The 13555-nt window shown below is 49.1% G+C and overlaps 2 protein-coding genes across 2 annotated transcripts in view; one reads left to right on the top strand and one right to left on the bottom strand.

Annotated features, from left to right (window-relative positions):
- Positions 1 to 7557, bottom strand: part of KIAA1328 (KIAA1328 ortholog) — a gene marked incomplete at its 3' end in the record, with an annotated part of 110210 nt that extends 102653 nt beyond the window's left edge. Inside the window, exons 1-3 of the mRNA XM_018568776.1 lie at positions 7434 to 7557; positions 4546 to 4688; positions 574 to 671 (exon numbers count right to left, since the gene is read on the bottom strand). Of these exons, the coding sequence (XP_018424278.1) occupies positions 574 to 671; positions 4546 to 4688; positions 7434 to 7557 (365 nt within the window). The remainder of the gene's footprint in view (positions 1 to 573; positions 672 to 4545; positions 4689 to 7433) is intronic.
- A 1400-nt stretch (positions 7558 to 8957) lies between these two features.
- The window catches only part of TPGS2 (tubulin polyglutamylase complex subunit 2), an 18216-nt gene continuing 13618 nt past the window's right edge, over positions 8958 to 13555 (top strand). The window contains exons 1-4 of the mRNA XM_018568780.1: positions 8958 to 8982; positions 9632 to 9639; positions 11919 to 11982; positions 12948 to 13027. Coding sequence (XP_018424282.1) covers positions 9634 to 9639; positions 11919 to 11982; positions 12948 to 13027 — 150 coding nt within the window. The 5' untranslated portion in view covers positions 8958 to 8982; positions 9632 to 9633. The remainder of the gene's footprint in view (positions 8983 to 9631; positions 9640 to 11918; positions 11983 to 12947; positions 13028 to 13555) is intronic.

Here is a 13555-nt window from a genome sequence, read left to right as displayed (position 1 = left end):
ATCGACAGCAGCGGCTGCGGCGGGAGGCGCTCACCCGCACGCTTATTACAAGCGATCGGGCATCTCCACAGACGCCCGAACGCTTGTATGTAAAACAGTTACCACTGGCTGTTTACAGTGCAGGCTGAATTCCCGCTCTAAAAACGCCCACCCGCTCTCAAGAAGCCGCTGTCCGGCCGTTTAATTAAAACGGCCGGACAGCAGGTGGTTAAAGCAAACGTCCTTTATTGATGCATATTGTCACATACATGGCAACATGTCGGGGCCATGCAGAGTCCCTTCATCAGGCTCAGTATTTCCTTCCTAAACCTGATGAAGGGACCCTGTGTGGCCCCAAAACCTCGCCATCTATGCGTCAATAAAGGGCATTGGCTTTGGCTTCTATCCGGTGTGCTGGTGGCATCCTGCTACATCTGTAATAATAAAACCTCACATGCATTTGTGAACAACGTCCCCATTCTCAGTCTGAGGACAATAAATCATCTTTCCGCACACATGTGAATCCTAAAACTCTGGAAAGCTATGAAAATTCTCCCCAAGCCGTGAAAATCAGGAGAAGGAGGAAAGTCTCACCTTGCCAGCTCTTTGATTAGATTTGCTATTCGCCTCTTGTCTTCTGGGCACAAATCCTTTAAAGAGGCGCTTCTCGAGCCAGCTTCTCCGCGAGCCCCCTAAAGAGAGATGATTCCATAAAGATAGACAGTTAGCGAGAACAAAGACTGCAGGCCACCAAAAGCCGGGACATAAAAGGCGGGGAGGAAAGGCAATCATTCCCAATTACATGTATCAGTGGTGTCAGCACACACAGGAAGACAAACAACTGAAATATCAACTCAGAAACAGATATTAAAATGTCAATTGAAAGAGATACGTTCTATGTCATGTCCACAGAGCCATTTAAAGTGTGTCCCCCCCAACCACCACCTTCAGGGGGAACTCTACACTAATCATAAAAAATGACAACTGAGTCACCTTTAGAAATGTTTAATAGTGACAATCTGCAAACACATATAGATAATTGCCAGCTTATTAAAGCGGACCTTTACACTCAAAAATCTAATTCTACCAATGCATCCCTCTATGAATGATGATTAGTAATACCCAGGGCTTGAATAATCCACTCGTCCGCGACAAGAGGACAGTGGAGCCCGACGAGCAGCTTCCCGGCCCGGAGCTTTACATTCAAGCGATCGGGCGTCTCTAGAGACGCTCGATCGCTTGTATTAGCAGCTGTCACTGCCGTTGCCGGTCCCGAGATCCGCTGTGCCCGATGCCGCCGGGACCTGTGACAGGAGATCAAAGGGAGCTCAGTATACGGTCTCCCTTTGATCTCCTCTCAGTCCCCGAATGCAGGAAGTGATGTATATTACATCACTTCCTGCATTCAGTGTCACTCTCCGCTACAGAAGCTGATGAAGCCGATCTCTGCTTCATCAGCATCTCTGGGGGTCCCTAGGTGACATTAGGGGTCTTTAGGTCTCCATAAAGAGGACCCGTCATGTAAATTGGCTATTATATAGGGGGCTTCTTAGCCCCCTATGTAATAGCAATAAAGCTGTGTAAAAAAAGACAAAAAAGTAATACAAAAATCAAAGAATTATGAAAAAAAATAAAAGCATTAAAAAAACTACAAAAGAAAAAACATTTTGTTTAAGTCCCCGCCCCCCCACATACACATATGCGTCGGGTGCTCCTACGTGCAAAAACGACGATTGCGCCTATTGTGCCGCACATGTTAAATATCACCGCAAACGAGTGAGAGCAATAATTTTAGAGACATTAATCACTGATAACACTAAACTGATGAGCAGTAAAAGCGTTTTAATCATCGCCTATGGGCGTTTGTGATTTTGGGGGAGCACGCAATTTTGAGGCTTGACATGTTTGGTGTCTATTTACCCGACGTGATCCCGACTTTTATGTTTTACTAAAAATATGGGTAAGAATTTTTTATTTTTTTTACATTTATGGTACTTTTTTCATTACATAGTAAAAAAAAAAACAACATCCCCCCCCCCTCCCTTCCCCCCGTGGTGATTATATACCTCCAAAAGAAATCTCTATCTGTCCCCTAAAAAATGTTAACATAAATTGCAAGGCTATAGTCCGGTCATGCTGACTGCTGACATTTTTGACTGACTGGTGAGACACCATCAAATTTTTCAAGCCCTGGTAATAACAGACACGTCAGGTGTAAAATGCTGCGATCGTGAAGTAATTACACTTGCAGAGCATTCACTTCCTGCTGTGAAAGGGCAAAATGACTTCAGAATGCCAAAGCAATGCACACTGGGAAGGTTACCTCAGCAGAGCATTGCTGGAAAATCTCATGAGATCTCAGGGAACACCATTTTCCTCCCCTGTGATGATGTGCATGGTCACATGTCCTAGTCACATGTGCCAGAAATCAGGAAGTAATAGGAGATCTAGTAATCTGCCCTTAGTAAACATGGCCACTGCCAGAAGACTAGGGAAGAAAAGAAAAATAAAGTATGCAAAGAATACAAAGCCGGCAATGATCTAGAAGTATGCGATTGTAGATTGATATCACTAAGGGCTCAGTCACACTAGATGCAGTGCGTTCCGGCCCGATTTTGGCCAGAACGCACTGCCTCGTATTGTGGCCGGCTCACTTTTTAGTGGGGCAGGAGGGGGCGTGGCATTCAAGTGATCCGCCCGCAATGCGATCCGCCGCACGGGATCTAAAAGGCACATTGTGCCTGCGGTCCGGTTCTGTGTGAGGGGCGTGGCTACGGCGCCATTCACTTGAATGGCCCGCCACGCCCCCTCCTGCCCCACTAAAAAGTGAGCCGGCCCGCAATACGAGGCAGTGCGTTCTGGCCAAAACGCACTGCATGTAGTGTGACTGAGCACTAAACATTTCTAAAGGTGTGTTTGTTGTCGTTTCAAAGATAGGAGTAAAGTTCCTTGGGTTTGCAAATGTATTTGGTGCACACAAAGTAGTTTTATATGCCTTGTGGCTGCTGAGGAATATATTCAAATTCCTTTTTTTTGTGCCCGAGTTCAGCTTTATTCACAAGTTCTGAGCTACAAAGCTTTTTAACCACCTCAGCACCAAAATGTTATATCCCTTTCCTGTCTAGGCCAGCTTATAGAGCTGTGATAGTCTGACTGACAATTACCCAGCCCTGCACACACTTTGCTGTCTCCTGTGACAGTCTCATTGTCACAGGTCGGCTAGAACTATGAGGTGAGTGAAAAGCACTCACCTCAGAGTTCTCCTTTAAGTGGTTATAGCAAGGTCATCTTGGTATCGCACTTCAGCAGGCGGAAGACTTCAATGTACACGTGATCAGTCCGATCACTTGTCCCCCATCTGTGACACACACCCCACTGTAGTGTCCAGGCTCCCTCACACACCTCGGGGGGGACCTAGGACCATTGCAAATGCACTCAGGATGGAGAGCAGGAGCGGACCAGGTTATCGCTATTCCCCAATCGCCTCTATAAGCAATGAAGCAGGAAGCACTGTGAGCTGTCAGAAGCCGGGGCAGAATCCTGCGCTTGATCGCCTGAAATTGTAGTAAGGAAAGACATCAGCGGTCTGATAAACCCCTGATGTCTCAATAACGATAACCTGTCACCTCCCAATGCTATCACGTAGGGACTTGTTAGCCCCCTTCTGATAACAAAGTTGAAAAAAGTGTTAAAGTTCAGACAGTGAAATCCCAGCACTTCCTGTGGAGTACAGTCACCTCTGCCTGGGTTTTGTTCGCTAGCTGGACCAGTCTCAAGAAAATGAATGCCCTCTAATACTCTCGAAATCAAGCAGCACGGACATGGTTACATTAGCACAGCTTGTATTAGCGAAAATGCAAACCCCAAGGTCCTGGCATATCTGGATCCCCCCCCCCATGGATTGGGAGGAACCGGCAATAGGTCAGAAACGACCTCCTTAAAGCACCGCATGGTTTCCACCATCTCGGTCCTAAAATAATTTCTAACAGTTTCTTCAAACACAATTCACACAGGGATTCTAGATATCCTGCAGGCAACTTGGAATTACAACTGCTGCGGCGCTTTCTGGTTAGTTTAGTAGCCGGGGCAACAGATAAAACAGAACCCAGGGGTGTCAGACTCCCTGCAGAAGTGTCCTAGGCATAAAAAAAAAAATCAGGTTGCGGGGCTGGAAGATGATTGGAGAATTGTTCCGTTATATACTCACCGATAACGGGATTTCTATGAATCTTCCAGGACAGCAAGCCTACTTCGGTTGCTGGCCTGGAAGATGATTGGAGAAATGAAGCAGCACAGACATTGTTACATTAGCACTACCTGTATTAGCGAAAATGCAGCATGGGAATGGATTGGTAGCCGCCAACCAGCGGACCTTCCCCCACCACATCCTGTTCCCCAGTGGCTACACAGCACAGAACGTTCGGTCCCTACTTATGTAACCGGACATACTTCTACTAGTTTACACAGCAGGGCAAAAAGGTAAATCAAGTAATACCTACTATGTGGAGAGGAAGGATGGGGAGGGTTTGGTGCAAGGGGGGGCTAAAGTAACTAGCTGCACATTACCTGCATATCTCTGTGCTGTGTCCAGTCCGGTATCAAGTCCATTGTAGCCTCTGGTATGGGAGCTGCGGCTCCTGACTTTCTTTCTTCGGGTTTTCTATTCTTAAACTTGGAAGCCGGTCTGAGGTTACCTTCAGTGCAGAGTCCTAGGCAGAGCGACAAGCATAGCATCAAACATCCCAGTGTCTCATACCCGGCCACATCTTGCTTCTATATTGTGTGACATGCAACACGCACCCGGCTGTACATTTCTTACAATAAATGTACTTTATTGACACAAAACAAGGAAAACAAAACCTGCTCGCCTGGTGTCAATAAAGAACATTGAACCTATCACCGCTGCCGAGATAAAACCCAACACAGTTTTCTACCAGTCTGAACAGAATAAGACATGAACTGTGAGAAATACTTCCATGTAGGAGGCATCAGGGACCCAAGACCACTGCAGGGGAGGAGGAGAGAGGCTCCAGGGACCAGGCTAAGAGCATGCCAGCTTAGAGGATGAGGTCCTCCCTCACTAGACCAAACATGCTCTTACACTTGCTGTGCAGGGGGGATTTACTGCAAGGGTTTGTGCCCAGACTTTTGCCGCCGGGACTCTGTTTAAACTTGTAGAGCCGACTGTCGGCTTTACCTGTCGCCAGATCGCTTCTGTGTCCCGAAGAAGGGGCCGCCCCCACACCCCCGCCGAACACCGCCGCCGTGCTTCCCGGGCTCCGTTGCCCCTCCTACGGGCCCGGGACCGGCGTCCTTGGTGTCCGTGGGGAGCTGGGGAGGAGGTCGACGAACTTCCCGTCATCGATCCCCTCCCCGTTCTATGGGACCGAGAGCAATGCAGATTGCATCACTTCCGGTCCCTGGGCTGTCAGTTCTGGGCTCCTGCAGCCCAGCTATAAGCTATTGAAGTGCGATCTGCACTTCAATAGCTTATTTCCAGTGTAAAGGTGACACTGAGGGTCTTTTGGACCCCCAGCATCACCTTAAAGAGGACCTGTCACCACCATCTGCTATTACATGGGGGGGCTTGCAAGCCCCCCCATGTGATAGCAGTCAAAGTAAAGTAAAAAAAAACAAAAAAACAGTTTTTAAAATTAAAATGAAATAAAATAAATCTAATAATAATAAAAAAAAATTTTAAAAGTACCCCGCCCCCGCGAGCACGCGCGTCGCCACGTAAACACGCGTCGGGTGCGCCTACGCATGAAAACGACGAACGCGCTACACATGTTGGGTATCGCCGCGCACGCCGGAGTGAGAGCAATAATTCTAGGGCCAGTATTTTGGGGTATCTCTAAATTGATGACCTGTGGGGGCTTTTAAAGCGTCTTCTATTGACTTTTTGGGGTACTGCAGTTTTTCGCCGTTTCATGGAAGCACGCAATTTGTAAACTGGGCATGTTGGGTATCGTTTTACTCGTTGTAACCTCATCTTTTATATGTCATTTAAAAAATGGGTATTTTGTTGTGTTTTGGGGCATTTAATTAAATTTATCACTAAATTTTGGGGTTTAATAAGGAGTTGCGCTAATATTGCGCAACATAAAAATTTGCAACTACCACCATTATATTGTATAGGGTCTTGGCATTCAGAAAATATATAATGTTTGGGGGTTTTAAGTAATTTTCAGGCCTAAAATGTGGAATATAACATGGGTGCAAAAAATGAAAAAAAGGCCTCAGTCATGAAGGAGTTAAGATCATTATTGTTACAAGGCAAACATGACCTGTAACATGCAATATAAGAACATGTTCCCATAGCAGTCCACGGAACCTACAGCGAGAGATCACCTGAGGCACTGCGGGCCTCACTGCTGGTCTCAGGAGATTTGAAGCAAGTTTCGGTGATGTCATGACTTGTGCGGCTCACTGTTCTCCTTGCTGGAGAGAAAAAGGTGGACCTGAGGACCTGTAGTGCATGGACTGTCTCCATGTGCTGCTTCTCCCTTTCCCAGTAGGTGCTCTGCTGTACAGGGACCAGAAGAAGCCCATACTAAATTAAATAGATATTTATATCACGGCAAACAGTTTAAGTACCTAAATGTGATTATGTATTCATGAATACAGAGCTGAATTATTTGTGTATTTTATTTCTGCCTGAACGGGATATCAAAGACAAAAGGCTTTTAGGTTATTTCACATTCAGAATAAAAATCACTTAAAATGGATGCCGCTTCTTAATATTTAAAAGTTTTTCTTCCTGCAGAATCAGCTGGTCCCCTGAGCACTGGGCCTTATATCCTGTGGTAGGGTGGCTCCTTTGCCTTTTTTACACTCACCTCATAGTTCTAGCCGACCTGTGACAATGAGACTGTCACAGGTCGGCTCGGTAGATCGGGAAGTGAGCGAACACATACCGGCGTTCGCTCACCTCTCGATCCTGTCACGGCTCTCTGCCGTGACAGGGGAGGGGCTGGATTCCCCCCTCCGATCCGCCAGCGCTGACTGGCGGAATGTACGGGGGCGGGTACAGCTGGCTCTGCCTCTAGATTGGCAGAGCCAGCTGTCAGTTACGCAGCTGGGAGGATCCCGGCACAATTGTCGGGATCCGCTTCAGCTGCGGCGTCTCAGTATACCGCAAAAAAAAATTATCAGTACTTGATACCGGAAAACCGATATTGGTGCATCCTTAGTTTAGTACTACTTGAAGTTCAGCTAAGTTCACCATTTCTTGCAGCAATGACCCTGTGGATGAAGTGTATGACCACAAAATCTTTTAGTAAACATGCAGTGTGGCATCCATGTATAAGAACATGGGTACCACATGTAATACTATGTAAAACGTATTGGCATTCGAGGCGTGTCTGTCACTCGTCACGTGTGTACACGGATGTTTTATTCACATAACATAAAAAAATAAAAGTTTAAAAGCATCCAAAGACCACAAAGCATACCTGGTACATAGGCCATGTGTTGGTCCTCATCAGAATCTGGACAGGACGTTAAGGAACCCTTGTACGCGGAAAGGATCTCAGCCTGGCCCTGTGTGACACATGCCTCCCAGCCCCCATGTACCATGTCCCCATAGTGACACATCCCTTCCAGCCACCAATGGGTTCCATGTACCATGCCCCCAAAGTGACACATCCCTTCTCAGCCCCCCAATGGGCCCCATATACCATGCCCCCATAGTGACATCCCTTCTCAGCCCCAATGGGCTCCATGTACCATGTCCCCATAGTGACACATCCCTTCTCAGCCCCAATGGGCTCCATGTACCATGTCCCCATAGTGACACATCCCTTCTCAGCCCCAATGGGCTCCATGTACCATGTCCCCATAGTGACACATCCCTTCTCAGCCCCAATGGGCTCCATGTACCATGTCCCCATAGTGACACATCCCTTCTCAGCCCCAATGGGCTCCATGTACCATGTCCCCATAGTGACACATCCCTTATCAGGCCCAATGGGCTCCATGTACCATGTCCCCATAGTGACACATCCCTTCTCAGCCCCCAATGGGCTCCATGTACCATGTCCGCATAGTGACACATCCCTTATCAGGCCCAATTGGCTCCATGTGCCATGTCGCCATAGTGACACATACCTTCTCAGCCCCCAATGGGCTCCATGTACCATGTCGCCATAGTGACACATACCTTCTCAGCCCCCAATGGGCTCCATGTACCAGGCCCCCATAGTGACACATCCCTTCTCAGCCTCCCAAATGGGCTCCATGTACCAGGCCCCCATAGTGACACATCCCTTCTCAGCCTCCCCAATGGGCTCCATGTACCATGTCCCCATAGTGACACACCCCTTCTCAGCCCCCCCAATGGGCCCCATGAACCAGGCCCTCATAGTGGCACATACCTTCCAGCCCCCCCAATGGGCCCCATGTACCATGCCCCCATGATGACACACTCCTCTTACCCAGCACCAGTGTTACGAGGAATGCTGTCAGCCCAATCTCTGACATGACACATCTACTCCACCTTCCCATGTACAGTGTCACAGGGTATACTGCTGCACACAGGTCTCTGGCCCCCACCCAGACAGCAGTGACAGAGCCCACACACCCCTCCACCCAGAAATATATCACACGGTGGGTACAGAGACCCCCGACAAGGATACTGTCCTGACTCCAATACACCGAAGCTTCTCCCCTTCCAGCCTCCGCCATCTTCAAACACCCGCCAGCCCCGACCGCCCCAACAACCGTCCCTGGATCCCACCCGTCTCCATTTCCTTTCAACTCATTGGTCAGCGCTCACCCTCGCCTTCTCTCCCATTGGTTCTTTGTCCTGTCCCTCAGTCAGCAGACGAACCTGACGTTGGTGACGTATAGCCTGAAGTTGCAGTGCATTGTGGGATAGTAGTTCGCATGGCTGGCTCTCCGCTTGTCGAGAAAAACGCCTTGACTGCAATTCCCAGCATGCAACGCGGGGAGGGGACGCTTCCCGCCATGCAGCGCGGGCAGGGTTGTGTATCCTGGTTACGGCAAAGGTGCTGAGGAGCAGAACTGGGGTGATGAATGGGGAGAGGGGAATAGGGGTGCAGGGAGGGGAATAGGGGTGCAGGGAGGGGTTGTCACCATCCTTTGGTTCTGGGATGGGGGTGTCAAATGAACCTGTTTGGCGCTAGGGAGGGTTAAGTAGCACACAGAGATCAGGCATCAGTCAGAGGACATGGGTTGGAATAATAGGTGAGGAGCTGCAAGGTAGACAGTACTAGTGCATGCAAACCTGCAGCTCTGATGGTCACATATTTCAGGCAGCAGAAGTGGGAGGTGCTGAAGCTTATCAGAAGCCAGGAACACAAATGTAATATATTGATGCTTTCCTGTCCTTAGATGTGCTGGCTGCCATAGTTTTCCTTTTTGTTTAATGGTGACCCTGCCAGTAACACACTTCCTGTCCTAGGGTGACAACGCTCAATGGGCGGGGTGATAACACTGCTCAGAAGTTCAGTGTAGCCCAAATGGACAGCACAGGAAGTTATCAGCCGGCTGGATTTCTGGCAGGATCAACAGGTATTTGTTTTGCACTTTGTGAACAGATATAACAAAATGCTTTAAATGGTATATGTAACCAGAGGCGTATCTACAACTTATTGTGCCCATGATGTCCCGCCCAGCGCCTAGCAACCAGTGATGTCACTGGTTGCCAAGAGCTGGGCGGGACGCCGGCCAGATTGTCCCTGGTTGCTAAGAGCTGGGCAGGGAGACATTGGCCCTTACACACCTCCCTACCCAGTTGTTGGCAACCTGGGACGCTCTGTCCGCCGTCCTGCCCATATACACATCTCCCCGCCTGGCTCTTAGCAACCTGGGACGCTCTGGCCGCCATCCTGCCCATATACACATCTCCCCGCCTGGCTCTTAGCAACCTGGGACGCTCTGGCCGCCATCCTGCCCATATACACATCTCCCCGCCTGGCTCTTAGCAACCTGGGACGCTCTGGCCGCCATCCTGCCCATATACACATCTCCCCGCCTGGCTCTTAGCAACCTGGGACGCTCTGGCCGCCATCCTGCCCATATACACATCTCCCCGCCTGGCTCTTAGCAACCTGGGACGCTCTGGCCGCCATCCTGCCCATATACACATCTCCCCGCCTGGCTCTTAGCAACCTGGGACGCTCTGGCCGCCATCCTGCCCATATACACATCTCCCCGCCTGGCTCTTAGCAACCTGGGACGCTCTGGTAGCTGGGCGGAGAGATGTGTATGAAAGAGGGGTGAGGAAAACACAAAAAGTCAGCTGTCCCCGTGGTTCGCCGACCCACGGAGCGCCCCCCCCTTCAAGTGCGACCCAGGGCATGTGCCATACCCTGTAATACCCCACTGTATGTAACCGGCCAAAAGAGAGCAAATAAGGAACTCATTGTTACTATTTACAGACATTTTAAGCCCCCCTACTGGGTTCACGTCAGGGCAAATCTCTCGGCAATTCTTTTTTTGTTAGTTTTGGATAGAGTGGGGAAGGATTAGACCCTCTGCCAAGTTTTTATTGTTCTCTAAGTCTTCATTGGGGAGATCCACCCCTCTGTTTGTACTGATGACCTTTGCCACTGAGGAGGGATACCTAAAATGCTAGAGAGGACAAGTTTTTTTCTACACTCTGTTCTGGAGATTTCCTCTAACTTCCTGTTGAATCTTTGGGACAGGAAGTGAAGGGAAATTTCCTCAGCGACACAGGCTAGCAGGGTTTTAACCCGTCTCTGTTCTATCTAAAACTAAAATGTAGTTTTGGCTATACAGCTAGTAGTAGTCCGTCACATTCAACTGGACTTGTTCTGTAACATTTGACACCAAGCCACGTGGTGCCGGTGATTAACACCTGCGCAGACTTCCCGACGCCAAGGATGGGATTATGTATTTAGACCAGTGATGGCGAACCTTTTCGAACCCGAGTGCCCAAACTGCGACGCAAAATCAATTTATCTATCTCAAAGTGCCAGCGCTGAAAATAAGTTTAGTATTGCAGTTTGGGCGCTCGGGTTTAAGGAACGTTCAACATCACTGCCTTAGGCAAAATAGAGAAAGCCGCATATTCAAACATTAAGGCCCCATTCACGCTGAGCGACACTCGCCTGGGCGGATTTCCGCGCTGCCGGGATAGCGCGACTTTCTAATGGCGATCGCGCGACCTTCACCGTCGGGCTGCATGCAAAAAAATCACGCGAAATTCGCGGGAAAAAGGGTCCTACACGAGCGACGGGCGACATGAAGCTGTACATTAAAACAGCTCCATTGAAAAGCATTGTATGGCGACTTCTTGCGATATCGTGCGGCGGAAATCGCGCGTTAAAGCGCACAGTATGAATGGGCACTTATACACTCAATAAAACACATACACGCACTTATTAAAACACCCACATAACACACACACACACAGAACTACTAATAAAAATGAATAAAACATTGCCCCCTCTCCTGCTTACCTGTTTTGCAGGGAGGGGGGCTGCATCCCTGGGGTCTCTCATCCATGCATCTCTCATGGGGGAGGGCTGTGCGGCTCTCAGGCAGGGGGTCTGTATGGCTTGGGGGGGGGGTCTGTGCAGCTCCCGGGGGGAGGGCTTGTACGGCTCTCACGGGGGACCAGAACGTCGCGGATCGCCTCTGTAGTTGGGCCGGTCACAATCAGGCAGCGGCGGTGACCTCTAAACAGGCAGATTAGACGGCCGCTCGCGGGGGCCTCCCGGGGTCCTAGCGAGGAGGAAGCGGCCGTCTAACCTGCCTGTTTATTGGCCGCTGCCTGATTGTGACTGGCCCGGATCGCGTACCAAGGGCTCCCTTGGGTTGGGGGTTCCCCAACTTTCATGGCTGCAAGAAGTCCATGTGAGAGATGAGTGATTACTGGGGGGCTTCTGAACTGTATCCTGACACGAATCCTGTGTTCTTCTGTAGGTGATGTCATGTTGTCCTGAGCAAACAACACTGAGACCACGATGGCTTCTCACATAGAGAAAATCACGTTGGGCATCAGCAAGATATTAGGTGAGAAACTACAAATTGTATTATTAATTAACCACTTGCTGACCAGGGTGTTACACCCCCTTCCTGGCCCAGCCATTTTTCAGTGTGCAGCGCTGAGGTACTTTGACATTTATTCAGTAATGTCACGCTGTACTGAAATGAATTTTATATCATGTTTTGGGGACAGATAGAGGGGAATTTATCAAAACTGGAGCAGACAAAATCTGGAGCAGCTGTGCATGGCAACCAATCAGCTTCTCTCTTCAGTTTGTGCAGTTAAGATTTGAAAATTAAAGAGAGAAGCTGATTGGTTGATAGGCACAGCTGCTCCAGATTTTGACTGCTCCAGTTTTGATAAATTCCCCTCACAGAGCTCTCTTTTGGTGGTATTTAAAGGAGAACTGTGGGGTTAGGGTTTTCCCCCATAGTTCTCCTAAGGGTCACGGGAGAACACAAACTAGCGTCCTCCCGTCACCCAAAGCTCCGTATACCGCAAGCTGCAGCTCGCCTACAGTCTCATTGTCACAGGTCGGCTCAGATTATGAGGCTGAGTGTAACTCACTCGCCTCATAATTCTCCTTTAATCACCACTGGGGTTTTTTTATTTTTTACTATATAATGACAAAAGTACCGAACATTTGAAGAAAAAAAAAACAGTTTTCCCTACATTATGTTATCAAATATTTATCAGTACCCATTTTTTGGGTAAAATATAAAAGACGGGGTCACATCGGCTAAATAGACAGAGGTGGCATCTGTCAGTGGCAGTCCATGTACACGTGGCTTGGGATAGATGATTGTCCCAGAACGCAGGATAGATGCATCCAGCATGGGTCCGGGCACAGCTTTGATGAGCAGCTCCAGGCACGTTCACATAGTGGTCTGCTAATGTCCTTCAGATATAATGCTGCTGCTCCCGCCGATCACATCCCGGACTATAGGAAATAGTGATTGATCTTCAATCTTTATGTGATCGTATTTTGTAGAGTCGTCTCCCGGAGTGACGGAAGTGAAGTTTGAGGCCATTCCTCCTGCTGAACGTCAAGCGATTGTCTCCTGGGAGCAGGTAAGCATATTGCTGTATTCCGGCCTCTGGGTATCACTGCTGAGAGGGGGGTCTTTAATGTTGTGCCCAGTGATATGTACACTGAGTGGCCAGATTATTATGAGCACCCCATCAGTACTTGGTTGGGCCGCCTCGTGACTCCACGAGATGATGAAAGGTGATGCGAGGAATCTGACACGGCACTGTTGCCCTTCTGTTGTCTTGTACCAGTCTTGCCCCTCCCCCGTTCTGCCCTAACATTGACTAGTCGCTGACGGCCACAATTCGCACGTTCAGACCCAGATTTTCGGCTGACAGTCCGGTCTTTAAAGGAGAACTATGGGGTTAGGGCTTTTCCCCCATAGTTCTCCATAGGGTAACGGGAGGACACAAACTAGCGTCCTACCGTCACCCCAGGCTCAGTATACCGCGGTATACTAAGACGCTGAAGCGGATCCCGACAATTATGTCTGGATCCGCCCAGCTGCGTGACTGACAGCTGGCTCTGCCTATCTACAGGCAGAGCCAGCTGTACCCGCCCCCTCCCTC

The sequence above is a fragment of the Nanorana parkeri genome, unplaced genomic scaffold (assembly GCF_000935625.1).
Source record: "Nanorana parkeri isolate BGI_ZX_2015 unplaced genomic scaffold, ASM93562v1 scaffold1242, whole genome shotgun sequence".
Classification (NCBI taxonomy): domain Eukaryota; kingdom Metazoa; phylum Chordata; class Amphibia; order Anura; family Dicroglossidae; genus Nanorana; species Nanorana parkeri.
The sequence above is the reverse complement of the archived record's forward strand: the minus strand, read 5'-3'. Positions and strand labels throughout refer to the sequence as shown.